A 22471-nucleotide genomic window follows, 5' to 3' on the forward strand; every position below is an offset into this window, starting at 1 on the left:
TTTTATTAAAATTTTGTCTTTTTAAAACAGTCTGACACTGACAAAGTTTTTGAGCGTTGTGCTCATTTTCTTCATAAGCCCTGTGATTTTTATTGCGATTGTGCGTAGTGTGGTGCTGTGATTTTTAAGAATGCATTTCATGTTATAGCAGAACTGACTATACACTGATGACCTCTAGTAGCAGTTTGTGCAATCCTGGCTTTAACTTCTTTGTAGCAACAGTTTGCTTGTGAATGATTCAGCAATGGGTTTCACATTGAGATGCTATCACTGCAACCTTCCTTCCTTTTCTCTTTCCTGACAAAAGAAGTATTTATAGTAATTCCGATTTAATTGGTCTGGGAAGGGGCCTGGCCATGGGCATTTTTTAAAAACACACCCAGTTAATTCTAATGAGAACTTTGGGTTGAGAATCACTGCTTCATATATCACCAGAAGTAACTCTTTGTGTACTTTTTACTTCAAACTAGCAAATACCATAAGCCGAGACATGTTGAAACCCCAGTATTTTCACCCAGCTGTGTAGCAAACCTCCCATATTGTATAATTTGTACTAATACACATCTCTTCAAATATGCAGCAATGTTTAAAAAATTTTTGTTTTGGCTGCGCTGCATGGGTTGCAGGATCTTATCTCCCCAACCAGGGATAGAACCTGGGACACCAGCAGTGAAAGCCTGGAATCGTAACCACTCGACTGCCAGAGAATTCCCACAGCAATATTTTTAATGCATCTTCCAACAGCATTTTCTGGGTTGAAGCACATATAATATTAAGTAGCACTGAAAAAACTGTAATGTTTACCTCCATGTTTAGGATGCTCAGTTTTTAAATGTCTGGCGAATTGTGGTGACTTGACACCAACATTAGCTAATATCTCAAGAATTAGCAGACACTTACAGTGAGGTTCATTTTTACCAACGGTGGATATAGATCCATATTTCAATTAACAAGGAAATGAATTTTTGTGGCTAGATCTGATTAAATTGTCATTGATTTTAGCTTATAATGTGGCTGATTGAAGAGATGGACTAAATATGTCAGCCCATTTTTAGGTCATTTGTTTGTATTTGCATCATTACTGCTATTGTCAGCCTGTGGTTTCTGGAATCTTTTTAAGCCAATTGTCTGTATTGTAAGTTAGCTTAATAAAACAAGGTAGTATAATCTGTACATATTCTTAACTGAGTACTCATAGATTGTAATGTTATAACATGCTAATAGCCCACCAGTGATTGAGGAGCTTAGCACTGTTCCCCTGGGAATGCCCATATTCTGTGTGATACAGGATCATCAGAAATACAGATCAAGTGAGGGAGGCAGTGTCAATCCATATATTATATGTTAATAAAGTTAAATTATGATTTTTTCCTGTCACAGAAGACCTTTAATGGTCTCCTATTTATGGTTCTTTTGTTCATTTGTCCTGTTAGAGTTGAATAGACCGTAATAACTTACCTGACATAACAAGGAATGCCACAGGTACAACAGATAAATGTGGCGGGTGGCCCAGGAATAAGGGTGTCACAAGAGAATCACTTAACAGAAGGGCCACAGACCTGGAGACCAGTCTCAGCCACCTGTCACTCCCCACACCCAGGATCCACTCACAGTGCCAGGCTAAGCGCCGGCTCCTATTGGAAAGGAAGACGCAGCCCCCTCCGCCAGCATCTGTGGCTAGACCCTAACACTGAGCAGAGATGCTCCAGGAAGACGGTCCATTCTACACTCATCCCCTGAGTGCTCTCAGACCTGCAGGATTCCTCCAGAGACCCTTTAAGCAGCAAATTTCCCTCGAGCAATTCTAAACGGATTCCATTCCCACATTTGTGGTCAACTGATTGTGTGGGCAACAGGCGGGTCCCTGAAGACAGGCTGGTCCCCCACCTGCAATCCCCCAAATTCTCTTCCTACCGGCCTGCCCCTCTGCCCAGATCCCTCACCAGGGCTGACTAAGAGGTGGGCACTTTGGGAAGACTTGGACCAGCCCTTGGCACAGAATCCTGCCTGGCCCCCACCCAGGGTATTCCAGGTGAAAATGTGAGACTCAGGGCACAGCACGCCACGTGACATGGGAGGAATGGTGCCAAGTGCTATTTTGTGTTCAGTCCGAGTGTGCCCTTGGGAACCTGACCTCAGTTTCTCCTTGTGTAAGGTGGAGATAGTGCCAGGCTCTGCCCACCTCAAAGGGATTATTGCAAGGGTCATGGGAGAGGTGGGTATGAAGGGGGGCTCACAAATTCAGGGTGCGGTCATGGCCTGCAATAAAGCCTACATATTTGTTTGTATATTCCAATATATTTTTCTAGTGCCACAATGGATTGCCTTGTGTGCCTCTCTGTGGAGACCACTGAGTACAACCAAAATTGAGGCTCCTGTGGAGAGATACAAGGGTCTCTATCTTTTGGCCTGTACCAACCATTCCAGCTGTAGTCTGCGTCAATCCCATGTTCACAGTTGATGCTTCAGCACCGGTGAATCGTTTACTTCTCTGCACACACCATGTTTTGCTGCCACAGAAACCTTTCCTGACTGTCTCTTCCTGCTGATTTTGCAGTGTACCCATAGCCATATGTCTAACACTCCATGCACACGTTATTTTAGAATATTTTTGTTGTTTTTACTTCCCCCAGAGACCTAGAGCTCCTTGATATGAGGAATTGAATGTGAAGAACTGTGAGGGGTTGGAGATTCTATCCTGCTTGCAGGCTAACAAGCTAGCCTGCCATAGTCTCGTGGAAGCTGACAGAGGACTGCGGACTCCTGGGTCAGAGACAGAGGACATATTTACTCACAGCACAGCAGGCAGCATGTGCTTCATGTTTGCGTCAGTTCCCTGTCCCCAGATCCCAAACCCCATGGGGGCGATGCAGAGCAGCCCGGGTGGATGCTGCACACAGGGTGGGCTTGTGTCACAGCCCAGGAACTGGGCTTAGGAAATCCTCCAATCTTTTAAGGGACTGCCAGCAAACCTGTCCCACTTTTGCCCCCCAAGGGAGACTTCACGCTCTGGATGGGAAACAAATCTGCCCCTGCTTGGGAGGGAGACTCTTCCTATCTTCCAAGGCTGTTTGCTACACAAACATTCTTGAAAGGGTAGTCAGCAAGCCATCAATACCTCATCATAAGACATGTGGAATTACGAAGAGACCCATGGAGATTTATATCCCAATAATAATCTTCTTTTCTCTGCCAGCTAGCACAGGGTTGGGAACGTAGTGGGTACTCAGTAAATATTTGTTGAAGAACGAGTGAAAGCAGCTGGAAATTTTTTTAAAAATCTTTGGGAGGAAGTGAAAAAGTCCCTATTTGAGAAGGTTTCCTTTTAAAATCCTTGGACAGAGACCAATTACTTTTAGTCTTGTTAAAAAATTAATTAATTAATTTATTTTCGCTGCGTTGGGTCTTCGTTTCTGCGCGCGGGCTTTCTTTCGTTACGGCGAGCGGGGGCTACTCTTCGTTGTAGTGCGCAGGCTTCTCACTGCAGTGGCTTCTCTTGTTGCGGAGTACAGGCTCTAGGCACGTGGGCTTCAGTAGTTGTGGCACGTGGCCTCCATAGTTGTGGCTCGTGAGCTCTAGAGGGCAGGCTCAGTAGTTGCGGTGCACGGGCTTAGTTGCTCTGTGGCATGTGGGATCTTCCTGGACCAGGGCTCGAACCTGTGTCCCCTGCATTGGCAGGCGGACTCCCAACCACTGCGCCACCAGGCAAGCCCCTAGTATTTTTTTTAAAACCATGACAATCAACCTGAAACTCTCTTACTACTTTATCAGGAGCAGCTGGGGCCTCTGCTGTGCGCTCTTCACTGAGCCAGTCCTCAGCCTTAGTTTCAGCTGCTCTGTAGGGTGGGCCCAAAGCAGGGAGACCTTCATAGGAAAACCTCTGGCCAACTGCCAGGCAGCCTGTGAAACTCTGTTCTTTCCTGTCCATTGGCTACGTTAAAGCTAGGTACCGAATACTGATGCTCACAATAAGGAAAGACAATTAGCAGATTTATTAATTAGGCTCCCGTTTACCCTTATATCCCACTAAGCCATTAATTTGTATAATTATGGCCTTTTGCTTTGGCTCAGTGATATCGGAATAAGAAAAGTATTTGCCAAACCTGACTCCCTGCTGTAAAATGTTGGGACATTCCAACATGCTTATAGAGATGAAAACACACTTTTAGTCATTGTAAGTAAGAACAATTAATAATGTGCCTTAGGGTATATTGAAGGAGCAGGGCTCAAAGGCTTCAAACAAAACCTTTATTCCCTCCTTACCCCTTTCCAATCTGCTTTGTGGGACTGGTTCTTCCTTGCTTTTTTGGATGCACTCTGGAGTGATTCCATAACTTTTCTGCTCACTCTGGGAAAACAAAAGGTCCTCAGCAACCTCAAGGGGCAAAAACATAGTCACATATTGCAATCAAAACGTCACATCCTTGTAAACTTCATCCCAGTTTCTTTTAAAGTTAAAGCTTTTCCCTGTCACAAATCAACCTATTCCGTGTGGGAGGATGCAGTGGAAAAGAGGGGACCAGTCAGTTTTTCTATTAATTCGGCCAGGTCCTAGCACAGCTTGTGACCTTCCGGGGTGAAAGTGGGGCTGGAGAGAGGAAGGGTCAGGAAAGATTTCACTTGAATGACCATGATGTAAAAGCCTGTTGACTTCCTCTGAGTGTGGCAAGTGTTTAAAGCTTTCAATGGAGTATTGTGGATTCTTTGTAGATCACCCCCATCCCTAAAGGTCTCTCATCTGCAGTTCCTTTGGATCTCTAGTGGATTTTCACATCTTGAGGATCAACTCAGGCCTCACGTTCCCAAAGTCTCCTAGTAGTTCTAGGCTGACCTCTGGGGCTGGATCCAAGACAACCTCATGTCACCTTTCCTTTGGCCATAGAAGGAGACTGCATCTACTTCCCAAACTTAGGGCTGCACTCTGCAGCCACGTACCTCCTCACTGGCCACCAGCCCACAGTGCTTCAGGCACTATAGCATGTACCAAGCTTGGATATGTTCTCCAGAAAGACCCTCTCATTTGACTTGAAATCACACCTCATTGAAATATTCCTTTCAGTTGCTAACTGTCTCAGCCTCTCCAACTTTATCACTTTTAACATGTTGAATGAGTTACGGGCAAAGAGTTACAAAGCTGGTTTTCCCATTTCCTTTGGAATATGGGAGTACTCGCTACCTATTTCATTCTCAGCCTTTTGGAGCCTCAGCCAAATCTGATATAAAGAATCCCTTTTAAAAAATTTAGCTTTGAGAGGTAAAATATAAAAATATACTACAATTTATGTTAGTTCAATTTTAATCTACTGGATTATAGTCAGACTTTTCAAAAATAAAAATGGTATCTCCACAGATCAACTTTGAGGAAAAAGATATATGATAATGAGAGGAGAGAGAAATATAATTTTATGGGCTATGATTCATAATTTTATTAAATCAAACATATATAGTTGTTTGTCGTTCATATCATCCATAGCAGACATCCTCTGATGTCAGTTTTATGAAACCCTCTTGCAGGATTGAATTCATCAACAAAATGAAATACATTGTGCATTCTTTGTCTTTGTTCTGTGCTCATTCCCAATGACATCAAAGATGTCATTTGGGAAGTACCTGATAAGGTAGAATTCATAATGTGCCCTTTCATTAAAAAAAATTTGGGTGTATCATCCTGGGAACCTAACTGATGAAAAACAAAGGCTTTCATGGAAGAAACTTTTTGGACAATTTTTTAGGTCAAACTTTTGTTTTATCATAATCAGGGTTTATGACACTGTGTAGGCCTTCTAGGAAAAGACTCATTTATGGATGTGATTAACCTGAGCATCAGTGTTTAGTTCTAAGCTGTTTTATGGTCCTAAGGTTTATCCTTTGCTATAAATTAGAGCCTTGTGGTGGGGCAGGTGGGCAGCCATGGTTCAATCCCAGTCAGAATGTCCAGGGAGAGACCTGGCCATACACAGTTAGGTTCTTAGGTGCTCCATGCTGGGGACCTCCCTCTCTTCCCCTACCTTGCTTAAGTCTGTGAGCCTGTGTGCTGGAAACTATTTTGGAATTTGGGGATAGAGCAGTGAAGAAAGAAAAGTCTTTGCTAGTATTGAGTTTACGTTCTAGTGGGGATGGGATAGTACAGTAAACAAACAGTGTCAGAGTATGTAAGTATCAGAAAGAAAAATGACCAGAATAAGGAGATAGAGACTAGGACTTGGGGATGCTCTTTCAGATGTGGTGATTAAGGAAGGCATCCCTGTGGAAGGGATCTTTGAATAGATGAAGAGATATAACATTATTTGAAGATAGATTGTGATATATATCTAAAATACAGATGTATAAATATATCTAATATCTATACTTAGATATTAGAGAAAACCCCACTATTTTCAGTTCTTCCCATGCTGTTCCAAGTAAAATTCATGAGTAACACATGAAAAAATGTATCCCATAATCGAATACGCTTGGAGTTAGACAGTGCTTAGCAAACTTCTGAGGCCCATTAACGTGCTCTTCCATCTTATGCAGCATTTCCCAGGTGTATTTGAGTATGGAAACATCTCACAACTCACTTGTGTTCTAAAGAAATCGATCTGGGAAACGGTGTCTGGATATAGCACGTCATGGACAACTGAAGTTTTTGAAGCGACTGGTAAAGTTACTAATGTTGAATGAAATCTGCAAAAGAAAATGAGCTATTTTTTCTTTTTGGTTCCATTTATTTACTAGTAAAAATAAAGTCATGAAAAATTAGAGGATTGATTAATTGAAACCTTTTAAAACAGAATTGTGACTTTTTTAGAGGGAGGGGCCTCTAAAATGTGGACCATGGTCTAGTAGCATCAGCGTCACTCGGGAGCTTGTTTGAAATACACAATTTTGGGCCAAGCCAAAGACCTCCTGAATCCCTATCTGTACGGTGCTAGAAAAAGGCATGGCACTAGGCTACAGTAGAATGGAATATGACTTTCTACATGTTATTTTACATCAGGGGATGCGATTTAAATCCATTTGAATTTAAATCCGAGTCTGAGCTGTAAGAGCATCTGAGTTTGCATTTACTTCAATGACTGTTACAAAACTCAATCCAAATTCTGGTTGTTAATACATACTCTTTACATATAATGTTTATATGTAAATTCAGATGAAATAAGCATTTAGAGCTCAGTAATACATTTAGAATTTATACATTTAGCATTTAAGGTTTCCTTTAGTTACCATTTCCAGTATCCAAGCAGACATAGCAAAGAAAGAGGCTTCTAGATTTGTCCAAAAATTTCACCACTGGGGAAGCTTCACAAGTTTTGCCCTCCCAGCATCTGACCGTAACCTAAACCAAAATCTCACTTGCTAAAATGGCAACTAATTTCAGTTATATTAACAAATCTTTTTTCTTTATCCAGAATGATGTCGCCATCTTGCTAAGATAGATCACTTTTACAAAGAGGAGAAATGGAGCTGGGAATTTACAGGTGACATTTAATTCTCTCAGCTTTCACTCTGAAAAAAAAGAATCTACACAGCAATCCACCATCCCCTTGGTGAAACTGATAAAGATAACATGTCATTTACTCTGGGATAAACACCCAGGCCAAGCAGAAAATAGCGGTCTATCTAAGTGAAATCACGAGGACAGGATGCCTCCTGTTCTCATTTGGCTAAAAACAGCTGGAGAGAGGACACCTGTAATCAGAGTCCCCTGGAGCTGTGATTCTGGCAGCTCGCCTGCTGCCCGTTGAAGGGAGAGGGGGAGTCAGTTCCGTTTGAGTCCCTGTGCTGTGTATGACTCGCCTCTACCCTCAAGGACTGTACCATGGAATGAATCCCTTTACAAGCTCATAGTTCAATACAGATGGGAAGTTTCCAGACCTTTCCTTTCATCCTCCAGGAAGGGAATGTGTATCTCAGGGAATGAATGGCCTATTTCCCTCAAAGGCCAGGTCTCCACAGTCAAAGCAAAGAATTAGGGCAACTATCCAGATAATTCAGGCCACCCAAATCTACTCTGGCCTGAATCATTCAAGTTAAAAAGCAACCTTCTTTGCAGGATCTGGTCCCCCATATAATTCAGAGGGGTCGAGAGCCCATAGCGTTTTCTGCCCTGGGAAATCGGCATCATTTACTGGCCCACACAAGTGAGAAGTAAGAGTATTAATGTGACCCACTTATTTCTGTCTTCTGGTTCTTTCTGCCTGGATACATTATACTTTGCTTTCCATTCTAAACAGCGCTTTCCTGAGCTGCACTACCTGTGACCTGAGAGAGAAACAATAGTAAATAGCACATGAGGTAGTAAGCAGGTGGGTGTTTTGGGGCTGTCGACCTGGAGATTCAGAAATCTGAGGCCTCAGTATTCTATGCTCTGTTGTCTGTATGGGATAGAGACTCCATTTTTACACTGAGGGTTTTGTGTATTTATTTATGTATGATGACTTATTTATTTAAACGTTATTTTAGGGTAGTTTTGGGTTCACAGAAAACTTGTCTTACAGGCTTCAAATTCCTCTCACTGTGGGATGCTGTTACCTTGTGCTTACTTGTGGTCATATAGTGCCAAACGGTTTTCCTCAGTTTTGCTGCTTCCCTCTCAGCTTGCAGCAGGCCCCTCCCATCTACTCCATGGAGGGAGTCTTTCCGTCTCTCTCCCTGCTTTTGCTTCTCCCCCCCACCAGTAGACTTCATGTGCATATTACTTGGAGCAAAGCTTTTGGTGGTGGAGGTAGGAATTCTCCTGGCGCAGCTTTAGTTTTAAGCAGGTCCTCTGTGCTTAGAGATAAAGTAAGGCTTCCTCAGTGTTCTTGTCTCTGTCCCCCTTAGGCCATCACACTCTGCCGCATATCGCTGGCAGCTCCTGGGAAGTACAGAATCCTCTCCCTCAGCCACCCCCAACCCCTGCCCATGACAGAAGACCTCTGCGTTGTCTTGGTGCAGGATCCTGGTCCCCAAAGGTTTTCCTGCCCTTCTCCCAGCAGCGGAGGGCTCTTATTTCCACCTTTCTCCCTGAGGCAATAGAGTTTTGCTTGAGTCCTGGCAGTGGGAAGGTTTCCTATCCTCTTCCCCAGTGGTGTAAGGCATTTGCTTTGTAGGAGAGAAGATTCTCTTGAAGTGGTTGGTATTTCATGTCTGCCCCACCCTGGCAGCCAGTCACCACCTGCGAATCTGTGCCACCAAGTGCTCTTTCATGGTCTGCCCTTTTCAAGTCTTTCTTACGAGCACTCAGTGGGGACCCATGGAGAAGAATGTCAACTCCCTACGTGTCTGGGACTCCTAGTTACTGTAAACTTACGCACTAGCCTATATTCAGCCTCCACAAATTTGCTAAAACTCTAGCTTATTTATTCTTTTATAGCGTCCATCTCTTCTTCCCATGCTCTGTCAAAGGTAAAAGAGTTTGTGTGTCCTATATCTCCTTGGGGAGGACTTGTCCCTGTGGAAATTCAGCTCAGTTCATTGACTTACAACCTATGCTCTTTGATGGCCTTGAGAAAATTGATGATTTTGTAGATTATCCAAATTTTTCTCAGTGTTAGAATGGGAGTGATGTTCTCTTGAAGCTTCCTTCTTAAGAGGAAGCAGAATTTTCTTCTTCATGGTTATTATCATGAGTGAAGTTTGATGAGTGTGGCTCACCGACTTATTCTCATTCCATAGGCATTGTGTTTTTGTTCACACTGAGTGTCCTTGGCCTCGTCCATGAGTGCCACTGGGAGAGAATTTTTAATTCTTCTGTATCATCTCAGATCATGAGGTAATACCTCAAGTTGTATAAAGCAGATTATATGTTTAGAACAATAGTACATTTGTTTATGCAGTCAAGTCATAATTCACTTGACCTCATTGGAAAGAATTATTACATTTTTAGAAAATTCAGACACACCAATTGCCTTAAAAGTCTGGGAATTGTTTTTCAAGTGACCTCGGCAAATCACTGGCTGTTATTGGGGTGCTAAGAATCCTTTGCTGTTATCATTTTGCATCTCTTTTTAAGTCCTCAGTATTTGAAATGCTTTATCTGTAAGTTTATTAATTTCACCACCGTTGAAGACAGAATAATGCCCCCTTCCTTCAAAGATGTCCATGTAAATATGTTAAATTTTTAACAAAAATCTAGTTCATATTTACAGGTTTACTGAAACCTGTAAATATGTTACCTTATATAGCAAAAGGGACTTTCAGGTGTGATTAAGTTAAGGGCATTAAAATGGAGAGATTATCTAGGTGGGCCCAATGTAATCACAATGGTCCTGATAAGAGAGAGGCAAGGGGATCAGAGTCAGGGAAGGAGATGTGATGATGGAAGCAGGGTCATAATCAGAGAGAGAGATTGGAAGATGCCACACTACCAACTATGAAGATGCAGTATGGGGCCATGAGCTGAGGAAAATAGGCAGCCACCTCCTGAAGGCAGAAAGGGCAAGGAAGCTGATTCTCTCCTAGGGCCTCCAGAAAGAACCTTTCCCTGCTGATATCTTGATTTTGGAACTCTGACCTTCAAAATTGTAAGGTAATAAATTCATGTTGTTTAAGCCACTAAGTGGTAATTTGTTACAGCAGTAATAGGAAACTATCATAAATTTTGAAAAGCTAACATCCAATTTGCCTTCATTGCATAAGAAAAGGAATTACCCAGTGGATGTGACCATTTTAAAGAACTTTCAGTCAAGTGAGCAAGATTAGTTAGTAATCTTGAAATGGGTCCTTTATAATATCATATGAACTGTAATGAATTTTGTCCTATGATAAATTAATGATAAATGATCCATTTTAACAGAAGGAGAAGAGTCATTTTAAGAGTCATGCCTTTTAGTGGCCTCTCTTCCTGGGAAAGTGGATACTAAACGCTTTATTCCAGAGATTTACTGTGATGCCCTGTTTTATCATGGTTAATAATAGATGACACCCTATCTTTATAACGGGGAATATATCCTGTTTTTTTCTGGCTTAATATTTAATACATTGTCTCTTCACTTTGGATGTGATGGCCATGATGGGTTAATGTCCCCTCAGAGCTGGGCCATTATTATTTGTAGTAGCAACAATAACAACAGCAGCAGCAACAACAATAATCATAAATGTCCATTTATTATGAGCCATATACTATGTTAGGCACTTAACATTTTTCTCATAAAATCTGTATAACTTTAGAAGTAAGTATCCTTATCCATATTTTGCAGGTAATTGAAGCTCAGGAACCTGATGTAACTTGCCCAATGTCATACAACTAATCAGTGGAAGAACTAGATTTGAATTAAGAGACATGTGCTTCTAAGTCTCACGATCCTCGTCGCTATAAAACACTGCTCCTCGATAGTGCTAGCGGGGATGGCACTAGGCAAAAGTAATGAAAAGGCAGAATTTTACCTTTAATATGACTCCAGTGCCTCTGCTCCCATATAAGGAAGAGGCAGACCTAATGTCTTAAAGCAAAGAAATGGCTCTAATAATGGGCGGATAGTTGGCAGCATTCAGACATGTTGGTGTATCTCTATTTTCACGCCATGCAGGTAGCCACCATTTTGGCTATGCTGAGAAGCATCCCTGGGTTACTCTTCTTACTAAGTAGTAGGTTCTGGTTACTCGTTGCACAATGGACTTCTGAATAGCTGAAAAGCAAGGTCTCTCTACAGCTTCACAGGAGGGAAGACTGCTGGATGTTGCACAAACTTTTCTGAATCAGAATCCACAGGTTACCACTTTAATGTTTTCCAATGTTGATATTTAAATGGCACAGCAGTTTGTGTTACCAGTACAAATAGTCCACTTCAATTAGGGAACCCAAGGTGGTTGTTAGGCAAGGGGATTTTCCCCATAGTAGTATATTACTGTCATATATTCTCTGTGCTTGTAGAAGTTGCTCAGAAAATGGTGCAGAATAGTGGTGATGAAGATTTATTTCATGTTTAGCAATAGTTTGTTACATGGAGGAATTTCAAATTTCAAAGAGTTTGTTACATAAGAATTTCAAATTGTTTCATGCACAGTAAATCTTCCAGATAATCCTCTGTGGAAGCCAAAAGCTTGTGTTATTTCAAACAGTCATGGGGGGAAATGTTCAGAGAATTCAGGTGACTCCATTGTAATGTGAAGGAGTTACTCATGGATGACAATAATTTGCACGGAGTTCATTTACAACCTTAACACATCTGATCCTTTACTCATTCACTCAACAAATTTGTATTGAATTTTTATCTTGGACAAGCCACTATTCTAGGCACAGAAGATATGAAGATGGACAGGATAAAATCACTGCCCACCCCGGAGCCCATATTCTAGTGAGTGAAAGAGGTCAGTAAATTAACAGTGAGAAATAATGTGATGGATGCAACCAGAGAGAATGATTTCTTTGGAGGGAATTAGAAGGAGTAACTAATACTGTTTGAAGAGGTTGGGGAAAACTTTCTTTGTAAGGGAGGTGAAGCCTGAGCTGAATCTTGAAGAATGAGCAGTTAAACAGTGAGACCAGGCTGAGGTGGGAGTTTATGTAAAGGCACAGAGATGTGAAACAGCATAGAATGTTCCTGCAGCTACAAGAACTGTTGTAAGGTTAGGGTGTATTGTGTTACAGGGATGCGCCAAGTAAACAAAAGACAGGACATTATTAAAGCCCCGTGTATCTTGCCAAGAAGTAGGGGTGTTTTCCTGTAAGCACCGGGGACACTGAAGGTTTTAAAGAACAAAAAATGATAAGATCAGTGCTTTATTGATCCACAGCATTGCCTATATTGCCAGACTGAACACATCACAGGGGCGTGGATGTCTTGTCTCATTCTTCTTCTTCTTCTTTTTTTTTTTTGGCGGTATGTGGGCCTCTCCCTGTTGTGGCCTCTCGCATCATGGAGCACAGGCTCCGGACGCGCAGGCTCAGCGGCCATGGCTCACGGGCCCAGACGTTCCGCGGCATGTGGGATCCTCCCGGACCAGGGCACGAACCCGCGTCCCCTGCATCGGCAGGCGGACTCTCAAGCACTGTGCCACCAGGGAAGCCCTCTCATTCTTCTTTAACTGCCCCAGCCCCTCACATAGTAATTGGGACATAGTTGGCAATTAATACATGATTTTTGGATTGATGTAGATTACTTTAACAATTATATTTATTATAAAGCCCCTTTCTGGTCTGTTCTGTTTCCCAAGTACATATTACATTCCTGAGTAGAGCTCATACTGGGCCATTGGGATGGCCGGAAACAAACACATCTTCTCTGACATTAATCAGCAACAATTACATGTATATACAACTAAATCGTTCAGTTCAGGTAAACTATTTGCTGCATATATACCAAGTATCAGTGTCATGGTTTGGCCCTTTATCTTTCAGGGAACACCCTAATGAGATGTTTGTTTTAAAACTCTACAAGTGAATGCAGCTTCCTAGGCACTGGGAAGTTATTTACAGTAAACTATGTAGATGACCACTAACAGATAATACAAACAGATGGATTTTATGTACTGGAACAAGTTCAGAATTCTGGCTAAGGTTACCATTGTCCGTAAGATTTAACATGAACCTAGTTATTTCTAAATGGTTCAAAAAACAAACTATTCTCTCATTAACTGGCCTTAGAGAGTAAACCCCACATTTGTTATGCTACTACTTAAAAAAGAAACACTTAAATGTCATCAAGCGAAAACAATTTAGTCTAATTCCAGTTTGTTCTATCAAAAATTAAAATTAGTCACAGAATATTGAAATTAGCCAGAGTTTGAACTTTAGTTGCTATGCACACAAACATACACACAATATGGAATTATTTTCATGTAGAACTCAGCAGATGGAATTGAGACTGCTAGATTGGGGTAGATATTAAATAGGTTTAAAAGAACAAAATAGGGGCTTCCCTGGTGGCGCAGTGGTTGAGAGTCCGCCTGCTGATGCAGGGGACACGGGTTCGTGCCCCTGTCCGGGAAGATCCCACATGCCGCGGAGCGGCTGGGTCCGTGAGCCATGGCCGCTGAGCCTGCGCGTCTGGAGCCTATGCTCCGCAATGGGAGAGACCACAACAGTGAGAGAGGCCCGCGTACCGCAAAAAAAAAAAAGAACAAAATGAAATGATTTTGTAGATCGTAGAAGACAGATTATCGTACCCATAAGGGACAAACTGTGGTAAAGGTCAGGGTGCAGAACTGCTGTTTTTCTTCCAGTATTCATCCTTTTCTTCCCCCATAGTGGAAGACATGTTAGCTGGACTTATGGCTGTCCAGACAAAGACTACATATATCAGTCTTTGTTATAGCTAAATGTGGCTATATGACCATCTTCTGGTCAGTAGAATATGACTGCGAGTAGTATTTGGTACTGTTACCGACCCTTCCCGAGTCAGTTCCCAGCAAGAGACCTTCTGCCCATGTCACTCGCAACAATAAAAGAAGACCCAGGTGGGTTCAGAGGCAAAGGAAAGCTTCATTCTTTGATCAGAGAATGGAGAGGTGGGAGCTTCTGCTCCAGAGTCCACGCTCTCCCAATAGGCCACGGGCGGGGCTGCTTCATACGGGTCTTGTCCGCAGGAGGGGAGGGGGCGGGGTTCTTACTGGGCTGGTGCAGCTGTGCAGCTCAGGCTCCAGATCCAGGTGCCGGGCGCAGCGTCTTTGCACACGGCCCGCCACCGCCGCCATCTTGAATTGAGTGTCCCGCGCCGCGCTTCTCCAGAGAGTCTTGAAGCAGAGGTGCTGTCGCACCAGACACTGTGAAGTGCTGAGGGCAAGGCCTCTGCCCATGGCCTCCTGTGTGCCGGGGAAACTAGATGAAGCACAAAGGAAAAGTAAGTTAAAAAGGTCAGTCTTGGGCTTCCCTGGTGGTGCGGTGGTTGAGAGTCCGCCTGCCGATGCAGGGTACGCGGGTGCGTGCCCCGGTCCGGGAGGATCCCACATGCTTCGGAGCGGCTGGGCCCGTGAGCCATGGCCGCTGAGCCTGTGCGCGTCCGGAGCCTGTGCTCCGCAACGAGAGAGGCCACAGCAGTGAGAGGCTCGCCTACCGCAAAAAAAAAAAAAAAAAAAGGTCAGTCTTTTTTATTACCCAGGTTCTATTTTTATTGCCCAGGACTTGTTAATGGACTTTGCCGGTGACACTACCTCTGAATTGTGCCCTTAAAAAAAAAAAGTATGCCCTTTCCTTCCTCTTTTTTCCCTTCTTCATGCTTCATCCAGGAACATAGGCTTGGTAGTGAGTCGCCTTCACCACACAGATGACACCACATTCGAGGTATGACAGTGCAACAAGGTCAAAAGAACCTGGGTCCCAACACCTTGGAGCTGCCATATTGGTCCTGGACCAAGTCATTTTTATTTTGAAAATTTGTTATAACAATGAAAACTTCAATACAGTTGGGAAGCAGGAGGAATATGTATCAGCCAAGCACCTTTGTGTTGCAAATAACAAATTCAGTTGAGACTGTCATAACAATAAGGAAGTCCATCAGCTGATGAAATTGGAAACTTGAGGTAGACAGGCTTCAGGGGTGATTTAATACAGTGGCTTACACTCCCTTCAGGGCTCTGATGCTTTTTGTCCATAATTCTTTCCATCTGTCTTCCTCTGTAAGTCAACAAGATATTGCTAGCAGCTCCTGGGGCTACATGCATTTGATGTTAACATCCAGGGGATGGGGTGGGGTGCAGTGGGATGGGGAGGGCTCTTGTGCCTCCACCATTGAACAGAGAAATTGAGTTTCATTTTGACTGGAACAATTTTAGGTCACATGTCTACGCTTGAATAAGTCACTATGGCCAAGATAATGTTATATTCTCACTGACTTATCTTTGGGTTATCAGTAACTGAGGTAAAGAGGATATACCATCCTGGATAACTTCAGTCAGTGAGCATCCATGGGACTGGAGGAAGCGTCAGTCTGACTCAAGATTCTGGTTGCTAGTCAGTGCTGCTCTGGGGAGGCACCTAGACAGTACCCACTGCTAAAGGTGGGCACACCTAAGGAAAGAGTGCGAGGCTTATGTGGCTTGGAGTGGAGTACATGCTGTGGTATAGGGCACTGTGTATAGAGTTGGGTGGGGCTGCTAGAGAAAGTGTTTGCAAGTTACGATCAGGATTTTGTATATACAATAACTTGGGCATTTGGGCTGAGTCTAAAGCAGGACTCAAAGAAGGTGATTTCTGACAGTAGCACAACAGCAAGTATAAATCAGTATAATGGCCCTTAAGAAAGTCAAAGGGAATATATGTCTGGGTAGATTTTGGATCTTGTTACTCTATGTGTGTGTCTGTGTAATCCTGAGAAGGTAATGATATTTTTTTGAATTCCCTGCTAAAAGGTCCTGGGCAAAGGGAATGAAACATGTGATTGAAAACATACCCGATTACTTACATATAGTAGTCTGTTTCTTACTAGATTCCTAAGGTTAGGAATTGTTGTCTTTGTTGTTGTTGCTCTTGTTTTGATTTTGCCTAAATTATCCAGACAGTTGACACAATCATCTGCTTTGCCTTGGCCAAACAGACCTGGAATGGAGCCTGGTGCTTCTGTACCTAAGAAAAAAAGTGTTGCATTTATAGTTTAACTCCACCTTTGATTCTAAGGGAAGCTGAACGTAAAGGTGGAGACATAGTTTACATGTCCTGAACCATCAGACTGTGCCCAGCATAGAGCTCTGCTGTCACTTGGCAGGATGAATAAAACTGAGAAATCAAGTTTCTGTAGGAAAAAAAAAATCTTAGTTTTGTCTAGAACAAAGGAAAATACTACATATTTGTTTTAAAAATGTGTGTTCTATGTTAATTAGTACTTAATAGCTATGCTAATGCTAAGTTTGTTTCTCAGTAGAATTACTATGATGTGTGTTCTTCAGATTTTGCCAGTTTCAGTAATTTCTCCCTAGCATTGTCATGGTCTGACCTTGGGGCCAGAGTGGATCAATTGCTTAAAACAGTATTTTTAGAGCCTTTTAAAAAATATCAGGCTAAAATTGTCACATGATTTCAGGGAGGTTTTCATTGCCTTATTACTTTGTTGTTGGCACATGAAGTAATATAGTTAATTTCAATCCAGCATGACACAGAATGAAAAAGAAACTTTATTGTTCATCCTGGGGGCCACAAAAGAAAATCTTTTAACAGTTCTCTTTACTCATAGAAATACATTTACTGGAACTCTCAGGAAACCGAAGTATTATTGACCATTTCTTGCTTTAGTACTTTCTGAAGGATTCTGCCTTCAAATTCAATTTTTGAGGTCATAATATTCACCCTTAAGTGTGATTGTGTTAGAAATATGTTGAGAACACATTGGTATTTTTGATGAAATGGGAATGACAGTAAATACAGAGAAAGCGTGAAATGGGGGATTTTGATTCCTGTTTTCAGAACTGAGCCATAAAGAGTGTTGTTGATCCTGGTTTAAATTTCTTGGTGATACTAAGGCAGTTGTTATCTTGTCTTTTGTAAATCCCTGAAGCTTACCCAGTTAAATATGTCCAGTTCTCTATTTGGCTTTCATGTTTACTTATACTTGCACACACATACATGCATGTTATCTCAATAGATCTGTTACCTCAGAGCCTTTTTTTCCCCTCAGGTTGAATTGATAGCGTTTTATATTTTCACTGTTGAAGAGTAAAACTTACTTTCAGTTACTTTGGGGAGGAAAGTCCCTGATATATATAGCCGTAACTCTACTTCCAGGGGAGGATGGTGGAGTGAAGCCAATCGCAGAATCTCCCTCTCCCGAAAGCCAACAGCATGCGCAAAGATTGAATACATTAAAAACCAGGAAAAAGTATGCTGGCTGCCATCAAATAAAGGCAGAGGTACAGCTTCCTGCAGTGTTAACAGCTGGGGAAAGAAAGAAGCACAAGACTCCAGGAAACTTCATGGCTCCTAATTTCATTACTTTGCTCCCTATTCCCTTTGAGGGAATAGAATGTGAATGGACAAAGTCCTAAGAAGTCTCTTCAGTACTCCTCAGTTTAGTTAGAAGCCCTTGGGGAGAATTTGAAAATCCCTTTGTATGCCCTCAATGTCTCACCAAAGAGAGAAAAAACATCAAGACTAACCTTTTTGAAAATGACCAGGTGGAAAGAAAGCTGAGAGAGAATGGAGAGTGACTGTAACTACCCTGAGCAAATTATCTCCAGCATTGATAGTGATTTAGCCAACTGGAGGATGAAGGGTAAAGTAAATGGGATAAGCAGGAGCCCAGAGAGTCCAGTTGTTAGACCACAGGAGATGTTAATGTGGCCAAAATGCTTTTCTTTGGCCTCTGTTGGATGGGAAGAGAGTGGGATCCACTGTTGGGAAGAGGAGGGTGACACAGAGAAAGTAGACACTGGGCCTGTCTAAATGAAGCTTCCGTGGCTCTGCCTTTTTGGGAAACTGGGAAAATGAGTGTAATGTCCCTTGATACAGGGTGAATTAGATAGTGTGCACCCAGATGCCAGCTCTTTATTTATCCAGAGCAGAAATGTGAAAGCAGCAGGCAGGTCGACTAGCCATAGCTTCTCACGGTCCCAGCTGAACTCACCCCCGGATAGAACCTGAACTTCCTAACTCTCAGACTGACGATAAAAGGAGAAGATGAAGAGGGGTCCGATAATATGGAGGAGAGCTAAGAAGCAATTATACTGTCTTGACGGAGGACTGTTCAGGTTCGACATGAGCAAGGTGAAAGCAAACACAAGGAAACTAGGCAAGAGTAAAGGAGCAAAAAGGAAAACAAAGGAGAGGAGGATAGAATACCAATAAGAGGGAAAGAATTTGTTCTGGGAGAAAACTAGCTATGAAATGGAAACATATGATCTAAATGTTGATTTTCTGTATAAAGAACTTTAAAGAGCATGAATTCAATGAAAAGGAAAACAAGGACAAGATGATAACAGCTACAGAATGAGATAAAAAGGGAAATGCCAGAGTCAAGGAAATTGAGGGCCGAAACAATGTTGTCACCCCAGTGACAAATAACTTGGAAATAGGAGGAAGAGGATAGTAATGGATAAAACCTGCAATAATGACATAGAAGAAAGGCTTGAAATAATCAGTAGGTGTAAAAGGGAAAGGTAGAGATTTAAACATTAGACAATAATAGTTATGGAATTCAAAGGTGATACAGCAAAAGGAAAATTGGTATATCTGAGTTAGAAATAGAACAAATGGGACAGAAAAAATACTAAAAGAAATTACCACCCCCCCAATTCTGAAATAACTGATTCTCTAGATCAAAAGAAGTTACTATGTTCCAGGAAAAATTGATACAGAAGCCTCAATGCCAAGACACACATTCTCTGATTAAACTTTGAAGCTAGAGAATGAATTCTGCAAGCATCTTCCTCACACATAAAAACAAATCACCTTCAAGTAGGAAAAATCTGACTCATCTCAGAATTCTCCAAGGTAACAATCAAAGCCGAAGGACAGTGGAGCAAAGTGTGCAAAGTTCTGAAGAAAGAGTGATTCGAGAATTTAATATAATTATTAGTTTAAAATTTAATTATAAACAAGCAAAAAAGAACTCAATCCCCTATTGCTACCACTCAGAAATAACTACTATTAATGTTTTTTCACATTCTTATTACTTTTTCCTAAGTGTGTGTGTGTGTGTATATGTATGTGTGTATCAGACATAATGAATGACTACATTGTTACCATTTAAAAAGTTACACGATTACAGATAAGTTAAATGTTCCAAGACACACATCTAGACTCTTTAGTATGTGTATCATTCCAGTCTTCATTTTTACACTTTTATGTATGTACCTATAAAAACCATACAACATTTCGTGTATTTTCTTTAATGTATATAAATAGTATCACTCTGTATGCATCATTTTTCAACTTGCTTTATTTTTTAACAAAAAATTTTAGATCCATCCTCATTAACGTTATTAATGTTCCTTATTCTTTTTAACTTATGTATTTTATTGTAGATATTTAGATTGTTTTTAATTTTGTTAGTTTTACAAATAAAGTGGCATTAGACATCCTTAGGTGTCTCCTTGTGCACAAATGTGACCTTTTCTCTAGGGTAAATATTAGAATTTCTGAGTTGGCAGGGTTGGTATATTTTTTAGTTTGTCCCAAGAATGTTATACCCAGCCAAATTGTTGTTGAAGTCTAAGGCCAACAGAGTATTTTCAAACATGCAAGATCTCCAGCATATAATTCCTAGAGAAACATCCATTTCAACCAGGCTTTCAAACTTATTTGCATAAAAGTTTGCAAAGTATTCTTATAATTCATTTTGCTTTCTTCGTTAAATTTTCTTGAAGGATAAAAACCATATGATCATTTTAACAGATGCCAAAATGTACTTGATAAAATTCAATTCTTAAAAAGGAACAAGTGACTTTTAGCAAAATAGGAATGAATGACTATTTTCTTAACATTAGCTTAAAAAAAAGGTAAATCGTACAACATTAAAAATTTTCCCATTAAAATTATGAACAAGTGCCATTTATCCTTATTACTTAGCATTTTCCTGTTTTGGAAAATGCATTTAGACCAAGGAAAGAAATAGACAGTGCTAGAAAGGAGGAGGCAAAATACTGTATATCAAGAAAACCAGAGAGAATCAAACTAAAAAACTGCAAATATTACTAGAATATGGTAAGGTCACTCATTACATAACTGTTAAAGACATAAGTAATAGAAAATTTGAAGGAAGAAGAGATGCTATTTATAATAACCAAATGATAAAAATATATAGGAAAAAATTAACAATATTACATAATATGCAAAAGACTGCTGTAAAATTAACATTAAAAACCTACCAAAGGACATACAAGAAGACTTACGTAAATTTGTACCTTATTCTTGAACAGGAAAACTCTAAAAGATGCTATTTTTCCCCTAAGTTAATTTCTAAATAAATACCAACTAGAAATCAAGATATCCATTTTGGAATTTGACAAAATTGTAATCAAGTCCATCTGGAAAAATAAGTCTGTAAGAACAGCCAGAAGATTACAGGGAGAGAAGAATGATAACCAATTAAAATATGAAAACAAATGATGGAGCTCTAATAACCAAAACTGTTTAGAGCTGAAAAAGAAATAGATAAGTGGAAATGAATACAGATTCTAGAAGTAAACTCAAATTCATGTAAACATTTGGTATTAAAAAATGAAGCATTTGAAATTAATATAATAAAAGATATTATAAATGGCCAATTAGATGACAAAGAGAAAGAAGAAAATCTTTAAAAAACAGAGAACTGGACAAAGAATATAAACAGCAATTTCATAGAAAAATAAATACAACATGAGTGAACTTGACATCTATAGTCAAAGTGAATATTTTCAAATTCCCATATGTTTAGTATTTTGCTAGACAAAAATGTGCCATTGATTGATTTTATATTTCTTACTGTCGTTATGAATAACAATATTTGTAGAGAATATACACATACACTATGTATCTAGTCTGCAAAGAAGTGGTTGAAAAAGGGAAAGTGTTTACCATATGTTTTGTCAAATACCAGTATGAGCTCTGCCAAAATTGATAAAAATGAATATTTTTACAGCATACAGACCCCCTGAATTGATTGAAATAGTAATAGCTGATACTTGTTTGAATGCTTATTGTATGTTAACCAGTATTATAATATTTTACATACATTAAATTTATTTAATCCTCATACTAACCCTTTAAAGTATGTATTACTAGTTACAGGTGGGATGCACCAAAAAGTTAAGTAATTTTCCCAAGTTCACACAGCTGATGACTAGAACCACAGGATTTCAGTACAGAACGTCTGACTCCATATACTTTACACTATACTGTGTTTCAAATATAGAATATAAAGATTACTATCATACAGAAGCAGATAGTTTAAATTTTTTTATGACTCAGAGTTGAGGATCATACCATTTAAACATGTACACATCATGAGGCCGTCAATTTGTGCTTATGTATTTTGTTAAAGTAATTATTGGTGGTATGTAATTTTAATTCAAGGGAGTTCTTATAATATAAGACCATAAGCCAACTCATTAAAATCCTCTGAATACTACTCAATCCAGAATCAAGGGTTTAAATAGTGACCTCTGAGACACAAACAGAATTGTTAGAGACACTGAAGTGTTTGAATTACTTATCATGATCAAGACAAACGCATATTAGGACTGAATGAAAATATAAATCTTGTGATCCTCAGCTTATTGTTTAGTGCTTTGCAGATTGAATATCTTCTCTTTCACAGATTACTATTCGACCTTGGGCATCAGATAACTATTCAAGGTTATATAAATGATATCTGTGCCAGCAATTTTATTTCCAAATCAATATGTACTATTTTTTTTTTTTTTTTGGTTGGGGTGTAGTTGTTCTGCAGTGTTGTGTTGGTTTCTGCTGTGCAGCGAGGTTGGGTGGAGTTCCCTGTGCTGTACAGCAGGTTCTCATTAGTTGTCTGTTTTTATATGTATTGGTGTGTATATGTCGGTCCGGATCTCCCAGTTCATCCTGCCCCCTGTCAGTTTCCCCCTTTGGTGTCCATGCATTTGTTCTCTGCATCTGTGTCTCTATTTCTGCCTTGCGTGCTAGTCA

General features: G+C 40.6%; 1 protein-coding gene across 3 annotated transcripts in view; it reads left to right on the top strand.

The window, feature by feature from the left end:
• Positions 1–22471, top strand: part of RTN1 (reticulon 1) — a 239981-nt gene that overhangs the window by 50298 nt on the left and 167212 nt on the right. The window contains exon 1 of one of the 3 annotated variants that reach the window (XM_079914445.1): positions 14527–14744. The exons of 1 other annotated variant lie outside the window; for it this stretch is intronic. In XM_079914445.1, coding sequence (XP_079770571.1) covers positions 14699–14744 — 46 coding nt within the window. In that variant the 5' untranslated portion in view covers positions 14527–14698. Of the gene's footprint in view, positions 1–14526; positions 14745–22471 lie in introns of those variants that run through there. One more of the 3 variants, XM_079914446.1, reaches the window with a different exon arrangement.

The sequence above is a fragment of the Stenella coeruleoalba genome (genome assembly GCF_951394435.1).
Source record: "Stenella coeruleoalba genome assembly, chromosome: 2".
In the NCBI taxonomy this organism is placed as follows: domain Eukaryota; kingdom Metazoa; phylum Chordata; class Mammalia; order Artiodactyla; family Delphinidae; genus Stenella; species Stenella coeruleoalba.